Source organism: Calliphora vicina, chromosome 4, assembly GCF_958450345.1.
Source record: "Calliphora vicina chromosome 4, idCalVici1.1, whole genome shotgun sequence".
In the NCBI taxonomy this organism is placed as follows: domain Eukaryota; kingdom Metazoa; phylum Arthropoda; class Insecta; order Diptera; family Calliphoridae; genus Calliphora; species Calliphora vicina.
In genome coordinates, this window is record NC_088783.1 from 15,225,167 (window position 1) to 15,250,754 (window position 25,588).

General features: G+C 32.7%; 1 protein-coding gene across 3 annotated transcripts in view; it reads left to right on the forward strand.

The window, feature by feature from the left end:
- The first annotated feature begins 1,440 nt into the window (after nt 1-1,440).
- Rip11 (Rab11 interacting protein) overlaps nt 1,441-25,588 on the forward strand; it is a 31,082-nt gene continuing 6,934 nt past the window's right edge. For 2 of the 3 annotated variants that reach the window (XR_010576372.1, XM_065506737.1), the window contains exons 1-2: nt 1,441-2,014; nt 25,409-25,553. Coding sequence is in view for 1 of the 3 variants with exons in the window: in XM_065506737.1 (XP_065362809.1) it covers nt 1,984-2,014; nt 25,409-25,553 (176 nt within the window). In the remaining 2 variants the exon portion in view is untranslated. The remainder of the gene's footprint in view (nt 2,015-25,408; nt 25,554-25,588) is intronic. The other variant, XR_010576373.1, reaches the window with a different exon arrangement.

A 25,588-nucleotide genomic window follows, 5' to 3' on the forward strand; every position in this document is an offset into this window, starting at 1 on the left:
TCAAAGAAGACGATTTAATCTTTAATTGATCCAATTCATCATGGCTGTGAAGCAGTAATAAAAAACAAGAACTATGCCACAAAATACTGTGTCACTAAAGGGCCTAGACAAAGTTTCCATTGCTTTGTCAATACCACATTAACGAATACTTTTTAGCTGATTTTTTTATTTTCAGAGTTTAATTATGTTCTTATTTTTTATTGTTAATATAAATAAATAAAAGTGTAAATTAATCAGAGCTAATTAATTAATTAAATTTGAGCTTAATTCACTAAATTTCATTAGCTTCCTTCAAAGGCGTTTATTTAAATATAATTAATTCTTCGTAGTTTTAATTCATAATGGAATTAATACATTTTTTTATTAGTGGAAAACTTTGCAGTCGATAGTCCTCAGGTTTGCTCCGCTTAAAAATGTTTTGAGACGTAGCTCCCGCTTACCACTAGTAGTAAAAATATTTTCCACTTCTAAATTTATTTAAAAAAATCTGTTTAACGAGAAATGGTCTAAATTACCATCACTGTACTTAGTTATATACCAAACAAGATGAATTTATGGAAGAAAATATACCTAGTGATATCTGTCTACTGTCGCACAAGATTTGGAAAGAATAGCAAGCACTGTTGGACTTGAGATAAATATCAAGAAAACCAAAGCTTTGAGTATTAACGACGTTAGCACCGATAACATTATGCCGCAAAGCCAACCAGCGCTGAAACAGACGTAAATAACAGGCTCAATAAAGCGAGAGCGGCATTTGGAAGACTACAACCAGTATGGAGAACCTCACAAATATTCAGAGGAACCAAGCTTAAAATATTTTAACACATGTGTAAAGTATACTCTGTTGTTCGGAAGTGATATTTGGTCAGTATTGAAAACCAACACGCAAAAGCTACAGGTATTCATGCAACACGGATCTCTGGATAATTACCAACGAGGATCCCATACTAACACAAATAAAACGTAGGAAATGGGGGTGGATCGGCCATACTATCAGAAAGAATCCTGGCAATATACAAAAGGATGGGGCTAGAGTGGAACCCACAAGGCTCAAGAAGCATGTACAATCATACATGGGAAGGCGCGAAATCAACTGCAACAAATCGTGTAAGATGGAGATGCTTTCTGTGCCTTCAAGAGAGGTAATGGAGAAAAAAAAAACAAGTGAACATCAGATCTATCATTGCTAGATTAAACTAATTATACATTTAATTAAAACAATTTTAAATTATTTTTATTTGCATAATCGATTTATTGAAAGTAATCATATATTTTAAACATTTTTCCACATCACTCTAGGAATCTCTGGCAACACTGTATCCAACAATTTGACAGTTCAATGAACCAAATAATAAAAAACTTTATAATATACCACACCTAGCATAAATTCACTTTGTTACCATCACTGTACTTGAGTAAAATGTCAAATTAGAAGTGGTTTTTCATCGACATTGGTCGGTTGTGTGTCGTTCGTTTTAATTTGTTTCTTCTACGGTTTTCATTTTGTACGTTTTCTTATTTATTGTTTTATTTCCATAATTAATTAATAATCAAGAGAAAATTTCAAACCAAAAAAATTTACAAATTTAATTAAATACAAAAATAGTGCTAAATTAATACATAATATAAAGAGAAATCAAATGTGACAAGTGTTGAAAAAAATAGTTAAGAAGTATTAGTAGTTTATGAGTGGTTTTAAAATAAAGTATATTGTATATTAATTACAAAATTTCTTTGGATGATTCAAAAACTATATGAATAGAAGAAAAAATAAAAAAAAATAAAACCTCGGTGAAAACAATCAGTTGATCGCATTCAGCTACTAATACCATAACAACAACAGCAAAAATAGTAACATCAAGGTAAATTTTAACCAACGAGAGGGAGCAAAGCAACCAACCAACAACCAACCATACCAACAACAATATTTAGAAACAGCAACAACAACAACTCACGTCATTTCACAAACACACACTTACAATGTGGAGCCCAACACATATTAAAGTGACAAGTAAGTAAACAATAACAACAACAATAATAATAATAACAACAACAACTTATTTTATAAGGTATATGTATACAATCAGTATTGTCAATACTTTAGTTTAGTAAGAAGGACTTAAATCAGGGATAATTATTACATATTATTTTCATAATGAGTTTATTAAAATATTTACATATAAATGTTTGTATTTAATATAAAAGTCCAAATGTATTCGAATTTTACTCTACTAAATATTTAAAATCGTTAATATTTTCTGCACTAAGTATTCGTTGGGAGAAATATGTATGAATCATTCATTTATTATGGCAGATATATATTTACGATGACTGTTGAAGTTCTTAATGAGTATGCTTCAGAAATGTTAAAATTTAAATTATATCTACCTAGTGCTCTAAATTCCAGTAATACATTTAAATAGAAATAGACACACTTCTAAATCAGTGCACATATCACTAAATATTTGTAAACAAGTAATCGTGCTGTATTCGTCTGTGCCGAATCATATAAACCCTTCACCAAAGTATTCATTAAGATAAAAATTTAAAGAAATTTTTGGACAAAAATAAATTTTTGGTTTAAAATAAAATTTTGGTGAAAACAATTCCGGTTAAAAAATATTTTTTTTGCCAATTTTAACCATTGCCAGTCCAAATTTCTATGGCATTATATACGTCATTGGTATAGGTAAACAAAATTCGGATAGCATCAGCCATTTGTGGGCCGATTTTTCCCGATTTTAAATAGCAACCGAACCAGGAATATACCCAATACACTGTATACGGTTGTAATTATTTGGGGGCATCTATTCGATCTATAACGATCCAGACTACATATAGAAATGAAAAATGCTGAAATTACAAATGGATTGACAAAGTATAAAGCCATTTTATCAACATCGCTTCCTAAGCGAAAGAGAGCTGAATCCTGGGTTTCATTAATCCCAATTCTATACAAACGATTACTCTAAGGAAAGCTTAAAAGTTTCTATACAAAATTCGGTTTCTATATTTTTGACTCTTTAAACACAAATTTCAAAATCTGTTGATGAAAGTTTTCGATGTAGAGGAATGCAATTTTAATGCACTTCGGCTTTGCTTTTCGTTCGAGACAGGCCATGAATTCAAAATTGTCATAACTTGTTAATAAAAAACATATGAACGCTTGAATGTACCAAGAAAGTACCAAGACTTTTCTTATAGACATTCTACTATCATGTAAAAATGTCTAAATAATTATAAATTTTACTTTTATTAAAATGTCCTTAACCTATTCTTTAACTGAAATGACTTACATTATTAGATAAAACTATTGAAAATTGGTACAGAATTTCTCATTTAAAGAAATCATAAAATTTAAGCCAAAAATTCTAGATCCTTAAAATCGTCATCCCTCTGAATATTGACTATCAACTCCCTCGAGTCACCCACACCATCCTTCGTCACCATCGGTAAGGGTTAGTCGTTCGATTTCTATACTGATAAATCTAAATCGGTGGCTGGTATTGAAGTTTCAGGCTGCCAGATCAGTGCATCGTTATCCAGTCATGTCAATCAAGGCTCCATGGAGCGTTATCCAGGCTGGTATTTCGGCCATTAATCGGACGGTACACGGGTTGAGGTACTACAGGGAATGCGGTGGGAATATTCGAATATGTACCGACAGTAATCCTGGGATTGAAACTCCTTCTGTCGTGTACATGACATCTTGATTGTTTCATGAATACCGTATCCTTAATGATATGCTAAGACATTCGAACCTGGAGCTATTATGGATGTCGGGTAATGCTGACGTACCTGGCAATAATGTTATGAAAATCCGGTTAGCGTTTGTAACATTCCGATGCCGAGCATCGAGGCTTATATGATTTGAAGAGCCTTTCTCAGGATCCGGTTTGGTTATCGGGTATCTGAAGAAGAATACGGTCAGAATTCGGATTTGATGTAGGTATGGAGACTTATCCTTTTCGGGTATCATAATAGGAGATTGAACTTACCTTTTAAATAATACAAGTAGATGATTCCATTATTAAAATATGAAGTCTATGAAATACCTGCTCTGAGTTTTGATGTTATATCAGGACATTATATAGTGTGTTTCTCCAAGGCCTAAGGGGGGTGGATATACAAAAGATGTATTCGATCCGTGATTGAATGAATTGATTTGGGTAAAGAAACTTATCCGTTTAGGGTATCACAAATGGAGCTGTTTATGGACCACAGTGAGTCATCTATAAATTTGAAAATAACATTTCCTTAAGCAACATTTAGTTCTACCACTACACGCAGAGAAAAAATATAATTGGGCATGGTTACTGTAACCATTTATATAGTGTTACAATATTTTTAACAATATTATAGTCACAATAACCATTTACATGATTGTGTTAATTTATGATTCACATGATTGTATCAATCATATACATATATGGTTACAGTAAATAAATATATGTTTGTGGCAACCATATTTATGATGAATAATTTTATCATAATATGTTGTTCTCAGATTATGATAAGCCTTACGCCGAGAGCACCATAATATGATAAGTCCTTCATCATATGAATGGTTGTCACACACATATATTTGTTTACTGTAACCATATATATGATTGATACAATCATGTGAATCGTAAATTAACCATATTATGGTTACCACAATCATGTAAATGGTTACTGTGACTATAATATAGTTAAAAAACTTGTAACAATATTGAAATGGTTACAGTAACCATGCCCAACTATATTTTTTTCTCTGCGTGTAATAATACACTTTTTAAGAAAAGATAAATAAGACCAAATTTTTTTAATGGAAGCTCTATAACAACATCTCGTCTAGTTAATATGGATTCCAGATCATGAGGGCATCTGATGAATGCACAACCAACGAGTCGTTCCTGGACGTAAGTCTTGCGCAAAGAGATATTCACACTCCCTTGGTGACCTTATCGAATTTGATATATGAATGGTCGTTGAGACGGACGGAAATCAGGATGTCTAATGTCATCACTTGTGGAATAACCAGAATGCTTTGGCCCACAGTAACAAATAATAGGACAAGGACTCTTTTGTCACTTGGTAGGAATTCAATGGGTATAATTACTGGGCACTGTATAATTGGACACATGTCGGGACGTTGGGATTACCTACGTTATAGCTATTGTGGAAGTTGTTTAGATGAGGTGGACTTACAAAGAGCGTAGACTACTACATCTTGCTAGAGCTCTTTTTCGTGATCTGCACTGTCTCAGATATGTGTCACTAATAAATATAATAAAATTTAATAGAAATACCGATTGGATCTTACGGGGACCACAGGAGTCACATACGAGGAAAAAGTACCACAATGGGCCACAAGGCTTCCGAGTGAACTCGCTAAATTGCGAGCAACCCACGTAATCTAACCTATTAATGGAAACATGTTTTGGAGCATGTGTTTCAAGTGAATATTTTGGATCGTTGATATGCCGGTAATGAAAATAATTTCATCTTAATCCCATTTCAGTTGAAAAATTCACAAACTTTTGTGAGACCAGTGTATAATTTGTGGGAGTGCGAACATAGAAATTACAAACCTTGTCACCATTTATGCAGCTTAAACAGAAACAGAAAACGCTAAAGACGACACCACTGTTTTTAAATGAATAATAATAATATTGAGGAATTTATGAATATTTTGTTTTGAATTTTTATTTGAGTGTATTGTATTAGTGTAAATGTTAAGTTTTATAAGTATTCGTTGGTTCGTTCGTATGGAACACAAACAAACACTTTAGCAGAAATTGAAGGTATTTTTGGTAGCGTTGTTGGGTTATTATGCATATTTATATTATATGTATTATTTCTTTTGTTTTGTTTGTTTATTTTGTCTCGATATTAAAATAAATTTTGCAGTTTTGTTTCTTTATTATGACGATGATGATTAACTAACTGAAAACGTAATTGGCAAACTATTTTGTTTCTATTTTTTTTTTGTTTATTTTAATGGGTTTTTTGTACGACATCATTCTTCCGTTCGAAAATTTAAATTTTATCAAAATAAATTTATTGTGTTGTTCAAAAACAATAATAGGTAGTAGTACAATATAAAGGAATAAAATTTGTCATCGCAGAATACTTTACATGCTCTCCACCTAACCCTCAAAAAAAAAATAAATAAATATCTACATATTTATATTTATACTCATACATGTAAATATGTAAAATAAAAATAAAATTTAATTAAATACCGCACCCATTAAGTCGTTTAGAAAACTGTTTATTAGTTTATTTTTACAAGCGTTTTCATTTTGTAAGAAAATCAGGCACAAAACAAAATTATTGAAAAAGCAAATGTAACATTTTACACCAACAAATCCAAAACAAAAAATTTCTTTTTTTCATCATTTTTATAAACAAGAACATTTTGTCTGTCTTCTTCTTTTTCTGTTTCATACTGACGACTGGTACGACAAGTGGGGACGGGTTGTTGTTGTTTTTGTATATTTTTTTCGCAATTAACTCCACCACAGTGTTGCCAAATTGTATTATTTGTAAATGTGGAATTTTTGCAAATGTTTAGCTTTTATTTTGAAACATTTGTACAATATAAATTCAAAGTATTGGCTATTGTTAGCTATAACCTTTTCCCATCTTTCTGACAACATATGGATTCCGAGCCAAAAGAACTGCTCATCTTTTGAGGCCAAGAATCAAGCCAATATCGGATACTCTGTTCCAAAGTGAAGCGTATCATAGAGAAAGCGTTCTGCATCGATCGATACAAATAGTAGTCGGACGGGTAACAGTCTGGTATATAAAGCGGGTGAGGCAAAGCTTCTCAACCACTGCATTCTAAATATTTTTTAACAGGTGTTGCAATATGTGGACGAGCGTTGTCATGATGGAATATAACGGTTTCATATCTGGCCGTATATTCTGGACGTTTTTCGGCCAATGCTCGCTTCAAACAAGTCAGTTGCGTTCGGTACATGTTGCCTGGTCAGCAGATCATAATAGATACGACCCTTTTGCTCCCACCAAATACAGAGAATTATCTTAGCGCCATGGATACTTGGTCTCTTGGCTTCAATTCGTATGGTATCCAATTTCCCTGCTGTTGGATGAATCCAGCTGCTCGTAAACCTTTTGAAATTTCTGCTGGAGTAGCTATCAATGGCCTGGGTTCTTTGGCCTGGGCGATCTTTGTCTTGCGTGTCAAAATCACCACTTCTACACCGCATCGGTTGCATTCAGTGTGCTTCAGCGACTCTTTTTTTCAGATTAAGGAAGTAAAGCAAAACTTCTCGCATATGACGCTTTGTTGGTTTAAAAATTTGTTGTTTACACTATAATGCTATTAAAAACAAACACCGCTTTCAAAAGATACACCATTTTATAGTTAATACATTTTTGGATCTATACGTTTTTCTTCTTCTTCTGATTTTCACTTATTAACAAAAATATATGGGTCAATAGATAACACGTTCTCTTGCGGCACACAATTATGATTAATGGTGTCATTAACTTTGATCATAGGTATTTCTAACGAATTTTTATCTATATTTTTAAAATTTTTCATACAAATTTTTTCTCCATTACTCATAAAATCTGGTTAAAGGTCTTTGAACAGTTACTTTAAAATGTGTTAAAAATAAACTAGTGCGACTAAGACGAATCTTATATACCCTTCATAGTACCCTCCATAGTACATTTTCAACGAACAAGGATTTTTTTGGGTAAAAATATATTTTTTGTGAAAATTTAGCTACCTACAAGACCTTTGGTTGGTTAGTTAGCTTGTTAGAAGGCCACAGGCTGCATTCATCATCTGCTTTGGGAAACGAAGACTCTTCCGGTAATGTAACATAATATCATTGTCATATGTACTAAACAGTTTCTCTTGGGAAGTCATCCTAACTCCAACATCATACAATTGAAACCTCTCTGGGGGAACTTCAAATAAATGAGGTGAACATTCGGAGATAATATGTAGGATCCACTGGATTGTAATTTTTACACAGCAGTTTTGAACGACATTCACAATGACACTCTTAATTTTGCCGTAGCTTGATACAACATGTTGGTTACTTGAGAGTCGTCCTTTCAAACGTGGTTCTCCCGGTAATGAAACATAACGTCATGTTAACTAAACAGTTCATTCTGTGATGTCATCGGAGGAGTCATACTAACAGAGCCCGTTAAAGAAGGACTCGAATATAGGAGGAGAACATTCGGAGGTGTATGTAAGATCCACTCGATCATAATTCTTACACAGCACCGTAAATTTACTGCGTCAGCGGTTGTAGGCCACCGGGTGTCCATTGCAGATACAGAGATGAGCCTGCCCCCGAAAATAAGAGGGATTCTGACACAACTGAGTTAGATTGATGTATTGATCAACATGCTCAATGCCTACTGCTCCAGCATAGACCCAATTTATGCTCAGGGTCAAGCTCCTCATGTTACTCTCCACATGTTTTATTGTTTATAGGCAAAAGCTTCTTTTTACTAGAACGTCCGAGTGTATACTAATACCCAGAGTCTCTGGCGGGAATCGAAACCCAACCCTCAGATTAATAGTTCAGCACACTATCGACTGGTCTATCGGGGCACCCAAATTTTCGGTTCCGAACAGTATTTCGTATTTGGGCAAAAATGTTCAAATTAGCGAAAAATACCATCTTCCAGATTAAAGATGAAGAATATGGAATTGAGACAAATTCAACCATATTCTTCGGGACAACTAAAAAATGAGCTGAAACGTGCTCTGAAATAAAAATAACTCATTTTGCCAGTAGGGAAACGTAGAGCGTTTCGAGCGGGAAGTGACATTTTTGCAAAGAAATATTCAACAACTTTTTTATGAATTTGGTATGCTATTTGAAGAGTAAGGGACATGAGCATTGATATTTTTTATTAGGAACTTGTTTAACTTTTAATAACACCGATAAGCTTTAACTTGTGATAAGAACTTTACTAAGATAAAGCGGCAAACGACACTGAATTGAACATGGGAAGCATAATAATAACATCACGGAGCTTGTTTCACGCATACGCAGATAACATTTACATCATTAGTCTATGACTGCTTCCTTTGTAAGTACGTATAGTAAAGGTGTCGACGAAAGAGTCACTGTCGTTAAACGAGTACATACCACTGCTAATGGTTGCAACTGCGTTAACGATGTCACGACAACTGACAGTTGCATCTTCGAGGTAGTAGACGAATTCTTATTCCCCTCGAAATTAGGTGCTACTTGGGGCTATATAAACAGCTGAAAAATAAAGCCCTCTCTGGAAGAACTAAAATCTGCAGAGCCTGATAATAACTGAGCCTATTTATGGCGCTAAAATAGATGAAAGAAACTTAGGAAAATCTTCGGACTAATATGGGTGAATTTAGAATATCGACGAAGAATGAATAGTGAATGGTTTTTCGACAACGATTGCACTGGCTGGGTTATTTAGTACAACAACATGAATCTTCCACGACGATCTCGAGAGACTACGCAAAAGGGGACTACCCAGACGCAAGACCAAGTCCAAAAAGATGAAACTTGGTGTAATAAACTAGAGGCGTGCGCACAAGACCGAAGCGCGTGGACTCCGCGCTTCGGTCCAAGAAGGTGAAACTAAATGGAATAAACTGGTGGACACGTGCACAAAACCGAAGGGCGTGAAATTATACTCTAACTGCGGCTAAAGTCTTTATAAGATTAAGAATAGCCTCATAAGTAAGAAAGAACTAAACTCAATGCTTCTTCGCCTTTCTCCTCGTACTTTGGATTTACTCGTAGCTTCTTATCAGACTATCTTTGAAGGCTCAATTCCTGCTCAGTTGTAACTCCACTGAAATTTGAATATAAGTTAAATTTGAATCTTTATTTTTAAGAAAACTTTTAATTTGGCAACACTAATCCAAGTCATCTGTGTACTATTTATACGACAAACGAGAATCTATATTTATTTGCACTTACGCAAACTTCCATGACATGACAATCATCATCGTCGTCATAACCCAAAAAAGAACTGCTTATACATATTTGTCCAATAGAACTGGAGAAGCAGGCTGACCAACTAACTAACTCACATGAGTAACAAACATCTAAACTTTTACTAAAAATGTCGCAACAAAACTAATCGATGTTTAAAAAGTTGTGGCTCTTCTTTTATTATCAAACACTTCTTTCACGTATGCACGTTCTTGTTCTTTGTTTCTTCTTCATCTAGTATTTTGTACATAAGTATGTAGCAGGAAAAAGCAGACCAAACCCCAGTGACCATATAAGTAACTATGTACGAATATCAACAAATACACCTGCTGTCATGTCATCTGTTCTATACAATTGATTAGTACTTGCATGATGGTAGAGTATCTGTTGTTACGTTTATCTTAAATACCAAACAATATGTATCACAAAATTATTCCGTATTTTATATATTTAAGACAATATTTCTTCTACTACCATCTTCACATAGGAAATACTGGTACAGGCGCGGATCCAGGTCAACCATTTGGGGTGGGGAAAATTAAAATTTGTTCTACATTTTTCTTTTTATTCCTTTTTTATATGAAAACTTTTCGGTTTTGGAGGGGAAATTTCCTATTTCACCCCCTCTGGATCCGCGCCTGTACTGGTATAAGTATCAGTCTTAACTTGGTGGTAATTCAATATTTTTTACATTTTTTAATTCTTTTTGTTTTTTTTTCGCCAATATTTATGTACTTTTCCAAAAGTCAGGTTTTTCTTATCATTGTTTCGTACATTGACATTTATTGAGTTTTCTGTTGTGTGTTTACTTTTATGTTTTTTTTTATAAATTTCCACTATTTTTATATTTCTTTTTTATTGTCTAGAGTTTATTTGAAAATCTACTTTTCTTGTTTAACGATCGATACCGTATTCTTTGGAGAATCTATTATTGTTTATATGAGTATTTTTTTTTAATTTTATAAACATTTTATTGTTTACTTTTACTCTGACGGAGAGTCTACTTATTTTAAATGTGAGAGGTGTTATAAAATTGTTTAATTTAATGTTTTTTTTGTTTAACTAAAACTAACAAACTCTATGTTTGCTGGTATTATAAGTTATTGTTATTAATTGTGCAATGAACAGATGTAGTTTTATAAATGTGCGAATACGTTGATTCGTGTTAATTGCTAAATAAATGTTTAATTGAAAATTTAAATTAAATAAAGTTTGCTTAAACACGTTATGAAATATTCTAATCGATATATTGGGGTATTTGACTAACAATGGATTTTATATAACTACGAGGGTCACACCGAATATTTGGCATTCTTGTTTATCAAATCTCATGATTAGATAATTCAGTCCCGGCTCAGTTATTCCAAAAGCTTATTTTCAAATACTTCGAATAACTTTTTTTTTTTAAAAAAAATCGATTTTTGATGACATTAACAGAATATATACTACATTTTTCTACACATTGTTCACTACTCAATCATTGTAAAAGTGCAACTTGTATTATTTGCATGTCTTAAAAATGCGTTTTTTTTTTCAAAATTGACATTTTTCCATCTTTCTGGCAACATAGGGATTCCGAGCCAAAACGAATCAAGCCAATTTCGGATACTCTGTTCCAAAGTGAAGAGTATCCCACAGAGAGAGAGTTCTGCATCGATCGAAACAAATAGTAGTCAGCACGGGCACGTTCTGAATTATAAGGCGCTTGAGGCAAAACTTCCTAACCACTTCATTCTAAATACTTTTAAACAGCTATTGCATAATGTGGCCGAGCGTTGTCATGATGAACCATTACGGTTTCATGTCTGGCTGCATATTCTGGGCGATTTTCGGCCAATACTCGCTTCAAACGAATCAGTTGCATTCGGTACATTTTGTGTGATGGTCTGACCAGATTTCAGCAGCTCATAATAAATAGAACCTTTTCGATCCCACGACATACAGAGAATTACATTAGCGGGTTATCGTTTCATTCTTTCATCTTACGCTTCGGGTTATCGTAATGAATCCATTTTTCATCGTAAGTAATGATTCGGCGCAAAAAATATTTTGTTTGAAAGCGTTCAGACATAATTTGGAACATGCAAAATAGTCTTTCACGATCTCTCTGCTTCAATCCGTATGGTACCCAATTTTTCTGCTTTTCGCAAAAATTTTGAAATTGCTGCTTGAGTAGCTCCCAATGATTTTGCAAGCTCTTGTAGAGTTTGACAACAATCTCCATGAAGTAATGCCTCCAATTATTGGTCTTCAAACTTTTATGGCTGGCCTGGGCGATCTTTGTGTTCCTTGTCAAAATCACCACTTCTAAACCGCACAATCCATCTCTCGCTGAAACAAATTCGCCATAAGCTTCGGTGAGCAATTGGTGTGCTTCAGGGACACTTTTTGTTCAAATTAAAGAAGTAAAGCAAAACATCCCGCATATGACAACTCGTTGGTACAAAATTCAACAATTTAGAAGCAAAAAATAATGTTCAATAACTAAGTGAGAATAGAATAAATGACAGATAAGTTATTAAAAACAGAAACCGCGTTCAAAAGTTACGCCATCTATTGTAAATCCCGCATTTTTAAGTCATACAGCTAATAATTTATAGCGGAAAATAACCAAAAGGCCAATCGTCGGAGCTAGTGGATTTACACATTGTTCACTGCCCAATATTTGTAAAAGTGCAACTTCTAAATTGTACGATACTTTTATCAGCTGTCACATTTCAAAACACTCAAAGGGTATTTGAAAACTTCCTATAGCAATTAGACCTTAATACTTGCACTCGTAACTTCAATAGAAATTGCTATTATTTTAAGTATTCAAATACCTAAATAGTACGACTAACAAAATACATACTATGTTACTCAATACAAAGTTTGTGTTGTTTATTACTTCACAACATTCGATAATTTCGTTTTATATTTTTAACAAAATACAAGTGTTTGTTTAAAAACCAACAAAATAAAAATAGCTTTCTCTGAAATAAAGCGATAAAAAACAAAATTTTTGAGTCAGAGCTTAAACCAGATTAAGCAAGAATATTTATTTATTTTAGAGTTGTTTCTACAATTTTTATTGACACTGAAGTTTCTACATATATTTTAAAAAACAATATATAAATTACAATAAACGTTAATATATTTTTAAAATACTCTCTACCGGTATTGAGGTCTCATGCTATTTGTATTTCAATTTCTTGCAAAAATTACCCATATGAGTAATGACATAATTTATTTTTATTTTACATAGAAAAGTATTTTTGTTTCGTTTAAAAAATAGAAAAACAAATATGTAAGTCATAAAATTTAGTATTCACCATATTTTAATACATATTTGAATTTAGTTTTTAAAATGAATGACCATCCAAGCTCTAATATTCCAAAAACCATTGATCGACCATGAAGTATAATTTATCAACAGGAAATACTCGTACGTTTTGTTCAGTACATACAGTTTTTTTTAAGCCCATTGTATTCAACATTTGCAAGATCATATTTATGTCGTTATAAATAAATTAGTTTGTGGTACATAAAAAGTAAGAGTAGTCATTACGTTAGTAAATATGTATTAAATTTTTTCATTTTATAAAATTGAGCAAAAATAAGATGTATTGGTATTTATAGTTTTAAAGAATTTAATTCAGAAAAGTATAATTTCGAAAAATAATTGGTATTGGCATTATTGCCAACCATTTTATTTATTGCATTTACTATTTCATCTTCAGGAAATAGACCAACGATCAATTTACCGAGCATATGACAATAAATATCCTTATTTGTAATACCACCACGTAAAATACAAGATTAATGATTATACGACAAGACTCCAAGAGATAAATATCGAACGAGAAAGAATTTCGGGACAAACTGAAACTTGGACCAGAGTTATGAACTCAACGACAAAACTGCTCATCAAAATGAGCTCTTATGAGACAATCGAAAACTACCGTTTCAGTAATGCGGGATTTTGTCAAATTTTTGCTTTTATTTTGAAACATTTGTACAATATAAATTTATTCAATTGTTAGCTATGACATTTTCCCATATTTCTGGCAACATATGGATTCCAAGTCAAAAGAACTGCTCATCTTTTGAGGCCAAGAACGAATCAAGCCAATTTCGGATACTCAGTCGAAACAAATAATAGTCAGGCGGGGCAAGGTCTGGACTGTAAGACGGTCAACCACTTTATTCTAAATAGTTTTTAACGATATTGCAAGATGTGGTCGAGAGGTGTAATGATTGCATATTCTGGGCGTTTTTCGGACAATGCTCGTTTCAAACGAAACAGTTGCGTTCGTTACAGGTTCCCTGAGATGGTCTGGTCAGATTTCTGCAGCTCATAAGAGATAGGATCCTTTTGCTCCCACCAAATACAGAGAATTTCCTTAGCGCCATATTTATTTGGCTTTGGTGTCGATTTGGCTGATTGGCTGAGTTTCACATACGATCTCTTAGGCTTAATAAAGGATCCATTTCCCTGCTTTTGGATGAATCCTGCTGCTCGCAACCGAAATTGTTGCTTGAGTAGCTCCCAATGATTTTGCAAGCTCTTGTTGAGTTTTACAACAATGTTCATGGAGTAATGCCTCCAATTCTTGGCTTTAAAACTTTTTTGGCTGGCCTGTGTCAAAATCACCACTTCTGAATCGCACAAAATATCTCTCGGACGTTGAAACCGATGGAATACATCCACCAAAAGCTTTGGTGAGCAATCGGTGTACTTAAGTGGCACTTTTTTCAAATTAAATAAGTAAAGTAAAACTACCCGCACATGACGCTTTGTTGGTACCAAATTCGACATTTTCCAAGCAAAAAAAAACTTTGTTGTTTATACTATAATGTTCAATAACTAAGTGAGAATAAATGACAGATATGTACCCTTAAAAATGACATATATGTTATTAAAAACAAAAACTGCGTTCAAAAGATACGTCATCTATTGTAAATCCCGTACTGGCTTTTTAAAAAACTTCTCAATTTTAAAATGAATTTTCGCCATTTTTAAATTAATCTTGCCATCAGTAATCTTTGGTTTCGGCAAGACGGCGCCACGAGCTACATAGCATGCCAAACAATTCAGTTGTCGCCTAATTTGGCGAAGTCAATTGGGCGCCTCGTTCCTTTTTTTATCGCCGTTGAACTGTTTTCTGTGGAAGAACGGATTTACGGGAATAAACCACAAACAACAGATACTGTGAAAGTTGAAAGTCGACGCTGAATTGACGAGATAAGCAAAGCGTATATTGGACGTTTGTCGACGTGCTAGAGGGGGACATTTACCCAAAATCATATTTCATTATATGACTGCCCTAATAAGGGCACACTTTAGGAATTTCAAAAGTGAATAAAAATATTTTAAAATGGAGTTTGGATTTCTCAGCGTTTTGCAGTGTTATTTCAAAAGTAGAAATTTTACTTATTAAATGGGTATTTCCACAATTTTATAATTACTAGGTAGGTATTTTAGCCAGAAGTAGATCTGAAAGTTATATTAGCGACAACGGTAGCCAACCTTGCTTACAACTTATATGAGTATGCGGCAAAATATGCAACAATGACAATGCAATTTATGTTTGTGAAAACTTGCTTTCCAATGATGTACATTAAATCCATATTCCAGTTTTTTACTTCTTCATATTATTATTGTTTTTATTGAAACTATTGACGATAATGACATAATAAATGTTGCCAATAATGTTCGCTAATGGTTTTTGTATCTAATACCTGTTTTGTTTTATAACTGTTCCATATAGAAACAGTAAATGCAACATGATAATCATGTTGTTCATTATAATGTTGCATATATGGTTTTATTATGTAGATACTTGCATAGAAATTATATTGGCTAACAGCTAACAAAATAACCACAACAACGTAACAAGAAAAAGAAAAGAAAAAACTTAAAAATTACAAATAAAAAAGTGTTCCACATATTTTGTTCTACACTTCATTACAGTACAGTGTGTTTTGTTTACTCTTTATTTTTTAATTTAAACATAGTGCACTCACTATTTTTAAATATTCCCAATACAATCTAAAGATACATATTTATGTACTAAATACATACATACATAGGTATGAAAGTAGATACACATCTACCAAGAACTAAAGATAGATAGAAAGATACTTAAATATAATTCAAATGTATAAATACAAACTGTCAGATACTAGTATTACATACATAGATAGACAAATAGACAGGCGGACAACATCTTAAAATAAATTGTTTATTTTTTAAAGAAATTTCTTTAGTAGGATTTTGAAAGAGATTAAGTTAATTTACTTAAAACTATGTTGATTGTTTCAAATTTACATTTGTTGTTATTTTTACTTTAAAATTTATGAAAAATGCATTTAATTTTAACACATTTAACATACTTGCATTTAATAACTATTTTTTTTGTTTTTGCTTTTGTTGTTTCTCTCTGTGGATTACATTTTATTATGATTATTATTATTTTTTTTTACAAAAAACTACAAATTAACAAATATATACTCATATTAGTACTTACCCAATAAACATTAATTCAAACCTATGAGCTTTTTTGAAATTTTTTAAAATAAATAGTAAGGGTACTCATCTAAACGCTTAAGTTTCCCATTTGTGCAAATTTGCGCGACGTGTTTCATGAACCCATCTTTTCAATTTTGTGCAAGTTTATACAGAAAATTTATATTTGAAATTCAACAAAAGCTTTAATAATTTTTTTTTTAATTTATAGATTTTTGGTAATTATTCGAACTTTTTATATATGTATATAATTTGAAAGTAAATTTTTAATTAGGCTTAAGTTCATTTTTATTATAATTTATTTGTAATAATTCAAAGAATATCACTGAATACTAAAATTTTAGACAATTGGCAAATTGGAATGCATTTTCTACCCTGCCAAGGGTATGTATGGTTTACATACATATTTTGGAAGACTTTGTTTACGTTCTAGCTGTTGGTTAATGTTTTCATACACAATGCCATTTAATCCAATAATTCTGTTCCAAAGTTAAACAATTTTCACATGCAGAAACTATTTATATTTTATTTGATTTTTATTTCTTACAAATAAAAGTAAACAAAAGCAGCTGATTCATCAAATGCACAATAAATTCAAGTTTGCGAGTCTAAATTGTTGCGCAAACTTATCGGTGTTGTGCAAACAAATTTCCATACATTTTTTGACAGTTCATTTGCGAGAGTGTAAGAATGCACAGTTTACGAGGCATTTAAGCGTTTAACTGAAAAATATCATAATTATTTCCATAAATTTAACCATTCGCACGTCAGAAATATATTGTCCTTGTACAATTATTGGGTGTATGACTTAAAAATGCGGGATTTACATTAGATGGCGTATTTTTTGAACGCGGTTTTTGTTTTCAATAACTTATATGTCATTTGAAGGGTACATATCTGTCATTTACTCTCACTTAGTTATTGAACATTATAGTCTAAACAACAATGTTTTTTTTTTTGCTTCGAAAATGTCGAATTTTGTACCAAAGAATCGTCATATGCGGGAAGTTTTGAATTACCAAAGCTCACGGAAGATAAAGATTGCCCAGACCAGCCAAAAAAATTTGAAGACCAAGAATTTTACGCATTATTCCATGAAGATTGTTGTAATACTCAACAAGAGCTTGCAAAATCATTGGGAGCTACTGAAGCAACAATTTCAAAACGTTTGCGAGCAGCAGGATTCATCTAAAAGCAGGGAAATTGAGTACCAACGACTTGAAGCGGAGAGGCCTTGAAAGACCATTTAGCATGTCTGATAATATGCTTTAACGCTATAAAAGAACATAATCACCCCTATCGCGAATCAATATTTCACATGAAATATGTTCCCATTTCCCATTTTTCGTTCATAAACTTTGTTCATGTGAAAAAATTTCCCATGTTGTGAAATTTTTAGATGAAATTTTGTAAACAATAAACAGCTACTACGAACAAAATCAACTATTGTGAATGAAAAGTTTAGGGGAATATCACGATAGCAATTTTCCCTTCGAGGGAAATGGATATTTCATGGGAACATAAATTTCACATGATTTTCACGATAGGGGTGAATTTTTGCACCGAATCATTACATGCGATGAAAAATGAATCCATTACAAGTATCATTCTCAGTATTTCGTAGGAGAAAAATGGTTCTATCTATTATGAGCTGCTGAATTCTGACCACACCATCACAGGAAACCTGTGCCGAGTGCAACTGATTCGCTTGAAGCGAGCAATGGCCGAAAAATGCCCAGAATATGCGGTCAGACATGAAACCGTATTATTTCATCATGACAACTACTTAAAAATTAAGTAGTTGAAAAGTTTTGCCTCACCCGCCTTGTATTCCGGTCCTTGCATATTTTAAAATTTGTAGCTTTTATTTTGAAATATTTGTACAATATAAATTTATTCATTATTAGCCATGACCTTTTCCCATCTATCTGGCAATATATGGATTCCGAGCCGGATACTCTGTTCCAAAGTGAAGCGTTTCCCAGAGAAAGCGTTCTTCATCGATCGAAATAAATGGTAGTAGGGTGGGACAAGGTCTGGAATATATGGCGGGTGAGGCGAAACTTCCCAATAACTTCTTTCTAAATAGTTTTTAACAGGTATTGCAACATGTGGCCGAAAGTTGTCATGATGGAATATTACTGTAACATGTCTGGCCGGATATTCTGAGCGTTTTTTGGCAAATGCTTGCTTCAATTGTCTGGTCAGATTTCAGCAGCTCATAATAGATAGTTCCATTTGGTCCCACCAAATAAAGAGCATTACCTTATCGCCATGGATATCTGGCTTTTGTGTCGATTCGGCTGGTTGGTAGGGTTTCAAGTACGATCTATTACGCATCGGGTTATCGTAATGGATTCATTTTTAAAGTAATGATTCGGTCCAAAAATTATTTTCTTTTATAGCGTTCAACCATCATTTCGGACATGCAAAATCGTATTTCAAAGTCTCTCGGCCTCAATTCTTATGGTAACCAATTTCTGCGCTTTTGGATGAATCCTGCTGCTCGCAAAAGTTTTGAAATTACTGCTTGAATAGCTCCTAATGATTAGCAAGTTCTAGTTAAGTTTGACAAGAATATTCTGAAATTTAAATAGAAAATTCTGAAATATAATTGGAAATTTCTGAAATTCAATTGAAATTTTCAGGAATATAATTAGACATTTTTGAAATACAATTGGAAATGGTGTATATTATTGAATAAAAACATTAGAAAAATACTATTAACCCCCAGTAACACGAAGTCTGGTTATGTTTTAACTAATAGTTATACTGACAGTTTTCATACAAAAATAATTTTAACCGACTGTATAACTATTGGTTAAGGCTTAACCAGACTTCGTGTTAATGGGGGTAAATCAAATTTATTAAAAGTTTGAAAATGTTTTCAAATAAATCTTTTTTTTTTAATTTCAATATTTATTGCTTATTGGGTACATGATACATGTGTATTAAGGTACAGTACATATTTATTTATTAATAAGTACATTGTATGAAACGTACGTACTATACATAAATATTTTACGTATTATTTTACTTGAATAATTTTCTGCTATTTGCCCGAATGGAATTTGAAAGTTTGTCCATTGCATGGTCACGTCGGCTTAAGTTTTTTCTTTTTATTTTGTTTTTTTTTTATAGTTTTTATTATTTTTCTACATCATTTTTTTTTTATAAATATATTTTGTGTGATGTTGGTAGTTGTGGGGAGTTGTGGTGCTGAATGGTAAACCACAATTACAAAAAAAAAACACTTTTGACTTCTTTGTAACACACATAGAGGCATAGAGACAGACTTGTGATGAACTGTGTTTAAAATTCAATTATTAACCCCTTGTCAATTGTCAACCACACAGTTGAGACTTCTTCGTGTTTTCTTGGTATTTTATATAGACAGGAAAATACACACATATTTAGAGGTCAATAGTCTTGTTAATTGCAATATTTTTTTTTATTGATAGAAAATACATTTTGAATTCACTTTTCTTTTAATATAGGGGAATTGCGAGAAACTTAAAAATGTTATCAGTTATTAACAATAGAATATTGAGCGTCATTGTGCGATCGGTAGGCATTCAAGCAGATTTAGACTTCCCTTCAATAGTTAATATCACAGTTGCCTGGATCATAAAAAGGAATAAAAAGTTGTTAACCTCTTCTGTGAAAGCCCGGCTCTTCATTTGTTCAAATACATAATAGTTCTGAACATACTTATACTGAATGATCTATCATGAGAAATTCACCCTTATCGTGGTTGGCGTAAACGTCTTACGCCTACGACTGTCTCGTATTAGATTAAAGATAAAAGTCGTATGACGTTTACGCCAACCACGATAAGGGTAATTGTGAACATGATCTAGTTTTCACCGATCACATTGAGTGGTGTGGTCTTGTCAAAACGGAATCATGTAGATTCTATTAACTAACCATTTCTTCAATTATATATCTAGCCTGTCGATGATTGAGACCATGAGACAGGCAAACTATAAATGATTCTTATTATCAAATTTATCCAATTCAATATATCCATTTTTAATGGGTTAAAATGCATAAATATCACTCAATTCAAGGCTTAGTTTCTATCATTATTAAGCTTAAGTATAATACGAATAAAAACGCATTTGGAAAATGTGAAAAACTCTATGCAAATGAATGAATGAATGAATGCCATCATCAAATAATTTCTATTTCAATTGACAGTTTTTATTTAGTTTTCTTTTTTTTCTTCTTCATTATTAATCATCGTACTATTGTGGCTTTTATCTTTCGAAAATAGAAATAACCAACACTTGAGATACATTAAAAATAAATCAAAGTTAAGTGTTTGTCACACAAAAACAAAACGAGCAAAAATTTAAACAAGTAAAACCTCACCAAAAGAAAGACATTATTCGTAATACGAGACCCACACATTTTAAGTACCTTTTATACACCTGCAAGAGTGTTAGTTGGTACTTTTTCTTGGCTTAATGTGTTTTAAAATTCAAATGTTTAAAAAGAGTTTATTTTTTCTTATTGTGTATTTATGAAAACCTCGACGCGACGCGACGTACTTATTCGTTAATCTTGATCTTTGCATCTAAATTAGTGACACTCATTACTTGTTTTTGTTATAATTAAAATTATCATAAAAAACTAAATATTGCGCTCGCTCGCTGATTGTTGACTTTGGAAAGCCAGTTGAGTTTTTTTTATTTTTTTCTTTTACTCTATATTGCAATAAGTACAAAGGTAGTTGGTACCTTAACAGTTGTTTAAAGTAGTGAATTGTTGAAAAATTGGAAATTTTGTAAATAAATTAAATTATAGAGATCGAAAAATAGCTCCCTCGTATATCCCTTTTCAAATATTGAAGATAAAACTTTATCAGCGTGGCTTCAGTACAAACAAGTCTACTATTGAAAAATAATCAATCATAATTGTGGCTTTGGCATTTAAAAACCTTTTAAAACTACCCGAGCGTCTATACCCTCCAATGTACACGAAGCAGATATGAATTTCCGTGAACTTGTCACTGCAGCAGTCGCAGACTCATGGACGAGATTATCGAAGTCCGAAATACCAACCCTAACTATTGAAGGATATCCTGATATCAGTACGTTGGTGAAAGAAGACAAGCGGAAACAAAGGCTAGAGCACTCGAAGAAGTAGAACTACAATTCGGTATATCTCCAAATCGAGGTAAATATTCAACCCTTTTTTAAGCGCCCGATAGAGACAAGGCCAAAAGATGCATTGATCGCAAACGGCGTGATCTGCAAGCCTTCTAAAGGCCCCGACAGATTATCCATGGTGATGTTAAAACAGCTTATCTAGCTGGAAGTAGAGTACTTGGTGCTTGACCTATTAAATACCACAATCCTAACAAAATGAAGATGGAAATCATATGAGTGGTTCGAAACAACGTAGAGTTGAACAATAAGTACTTCAGAGCCGGATTTTGTTACGCACCAGTTTAAGTTCTACCTTCCTAAATCTCCAGTTCTATAAACGAGCTGTGAAGGTGGTCACAATGTGATGAGTTACAACGTTGATGAGCTTCAAGATATTTTAGATCGTTAACTCAACGATTTTCTCCATTTATTCAATACCCATAACCTGAAATTATCACTAACGATGACATTGGCAACGCTCTTAAAACCCCTAAACGAAGGAGAAAACACTTAAACTAGGTCAGAACTCAAGTTCCATGGCGTAAATATACTGACAATACCACAAAGAAGAAGGTCCTCAAAGGAATAACTCGCGGTACTTGAAAAAAAAACTTGCTAGCTATCTAGGATGAGAATGGTCGGTCAGTGACAAATTATGCTGCTCCAGTGGAGAAATATTCAAAGATTTAATAACATCCACAGTTCCTTATGGGAACTGTAAAGACATTCAAACTTCGACATCCTGTCAACGAACACAACGTCATGTTAAAGTAACAGTTCCTTATGGGGTGTCATCGGAGGAATAAACCAAACTTCGACATGACACTTTCGAAAGTTCCTCCAACTCTTATTAGATAAGACTTACGCACTTCGAAGAAAGCATACAAATTTACATATTTCCAGGAAACATTTGAGCGATGCTCTTGACAGGACATTCAAAGAGCGGCCATCAATTCTTCGGTCGCAAGATACCATATAAAGAGTCGTTCTGGCTTAACTGAAATCAGGATGAATCAACAGGTTTATTGTCTTCTGTTACCGCATAGTCCATACTTGTACACAGCATACCCTCAGATATTCTTATGACTGTGCACCCAACAATATTTCACTAAGTCCAGTTGATTTCTGAAGTCATTTTGCTGAAGTATCATTCATAAGGAGACAGCGTACTCCGTAACAGCAAATGACATATTCCTCACCAAGTGTCATGAATTCCTAGAAATAGGAAGGAACACTAGTCAGCTGTATATAGAGCATGGATAAATAAACCTTGTTGGATTGGTCGTTTAGTGCTCAATTACACTGCTCCAGCGTAGTCCTCTTCGTTGAGTGATACCCAGCGGAGAAATATTCTAAACTGCTTAAGGACTGTCAAAGACTGCATGCTGATACACACGGAGCACAATCTACTCGAGGAATCAAAGTTTCTCCCAGTAAGGGAACTCAGCGTCAAGTTGTCGAAACAGTTCCTCCCTTGTAGGATGTCATCGGAGGAGTCTTCCTAGCTACAACATCACACATCTTAAGCATCACCCGAGGCATGTCAGAAAGGACCTTAATGTATACGAGGAGAACATACGAAGGTATGTGAAGGATCCGTTGTATCGTAAATTGGCTTGTAGTAAGGGTCCCCTGATACTCCACATATTCAACCTCCCAGCCACCCTAAATCCAATGGATTTATGGGCCAAAACAGTTGTAGTAGCTCAATTTTCGGTCCTTGACCTCGACGGAGAACCCCAAGATTTGTGATAGTTCACACATGTCAAGTTTACTTGCGCAAGTCTTGAGCTTGTAGATGAAAGAGGAGAGGAGATTGAAAAGATTTTCTTTTTTTTCTTCTTCTCTCTTCTATAAACTCAAGACTTGCTCAAGCTCCTTTTGTAGACAATGAAAAATAATCGACAAAAATCAACATTTTTTTTCCATCAGTAAAATTATATTTCCAAATTAAAATTATTTTTGCGATCTTTGATCAATATATTCAGCAACATAAATAAAAGATTTAATTCCTTTACATTTCAAATTTATATTCTAGCGACTGATCTCTTTTCTTTCTATCTTTCTTTTTATTTTGGCATTAAACATGTGTTTCTGAAGCCGCTCGCTAACATTTGAAAACTTTATCATGTTCTGATCTTCGGTGGTTTGTTTGTCGATTTAAAAATAAAGAGAGAAACAACTGAAATTATTATTCACACCGTCAGTAAAAGCTTGTCGTTATCGTGCTTCTTTTATTGTTTTTTTATACTACTATTTTTTTATTATTATTATTTGCTTCTACTTTCCATTGTTGTGATTTCTTTCAATGTTGTTGAGGTTGGTGTTTCTTGGTGTTGTTCGTTATTTTTTTATTTTTTTTCTTGGATCATTTGCAGAATGAAGTTATTCCAGACTAAGTAATTTCTGTCGGTTTGTTTGTATGCATGTACGTATGTATGTACATTTCTTTGAAGGTGCTGTTAGTTTGTATCTCGTTTTCAGTATAATTTTCATTATTTTGTATTTTGCCTGTGTAAAATTTTAACATAAAAAATGCCATTGATATTATGGGTATTTTTGTTTCCATCTTCTACTCTCTGGGTTTAATGTTATATGAATATTTCACCGTTGTGTTCCACTTTTCAATGTTTTATTTTCTTATTTTTTGCAAGAGGGGTCGTGAACAAATTTATATCTACATTTATACACGTACATATTATTAAAAACGCCAGAGTTGTAAAAGGTTGTCTCATTAAAGTTGCAGTCTGAAATGGAGGAATAATGTTTATACTTAGTTGGTAACGGCTGACCACTGTTAGGTCATAAAGGAATTTACAAGAATTTCAAGCTTTTAAAAATATTGGCAATAATTTCAATTGGTTTAGAATCAAAATAAGAGGAATTATGTTTGATTAAAAACTTATCTATGTTTCTTGATTTAAAAGAACCAAAAAAGCACCAAAATAAAGTATTTATCCTTTTTCTCTTAAAATTTCCAAACACAATTCTTGGACCTGAACACAGGGAATGACCCCTACTAATGCTAAGCATTGTGTTGGAACTAGGAAAATAGGTTATGTGAGTAAGAAAAGACAGCTGGAATATTGTTCCGCGGTGAATGAAAATCGGAAAAAATATTTTTTAAATCGAATTTTTTTCATCTAAAAAAAAAATTTTAAAAAAATGTTTAAATTTAAAAAAAAAATTAAAATAATTCGAAAAAAAATTTTTCCAAAAAATTTAAAAAACACCTTTGGAAAAAAATAATAAATTTTGTTTACCTAAAAATATTTAAAATTTGTATTTTGAAGTATAATTTCTTGAAGGATATACTTGTCTTACTTCTTCATATATTATTTTCATATAGGGAGGAAACAAAAATGTTCTACAAGGCAACAAGCCTTTGTTAGAACTTGGTACACAAGTTATTTAAGAACTTTTATGGTCACAATTCGTTGTACAAAGTTGTACAAATCCTTCATATAAAGACCTTTAAATGAGCGTTATGGGTGAAATAGGTATTATGCCAAATTTATTCTTCAAATATAAACAAATAAAGTATACCTGACCCCTCTAAACCTTGGGGTATCTAAAGGAAATGTTTTTTAGTATAAGGAATCCACATTTGAACGCTCCATGGTGCTTTATTGTGAATTATGTTTGTTTGAAATTAAATTAATTGAATCTTAAGACTATTATAAAATTTTCAATATATTTTTGTCCTAGTTAAGATTTATGGCAGCAAAAATACAATAATCGAAATTTATAATTATTTTTCTTTTTAATTTCAGTAAATTCCGCCCGTAATCTAATATGCAAGGGCAAAAATAACACAAACAATTGTTTTGTGACCATCGGTCTGGGTAAAGAGAAATATCAGACATCGGTTAAGGAAAAAGCCGAATCAAAAGTTGAATGGAAGGAAGAATGTGAACTGTAAGTAGAATACAATATATTACAATTGCCATTTA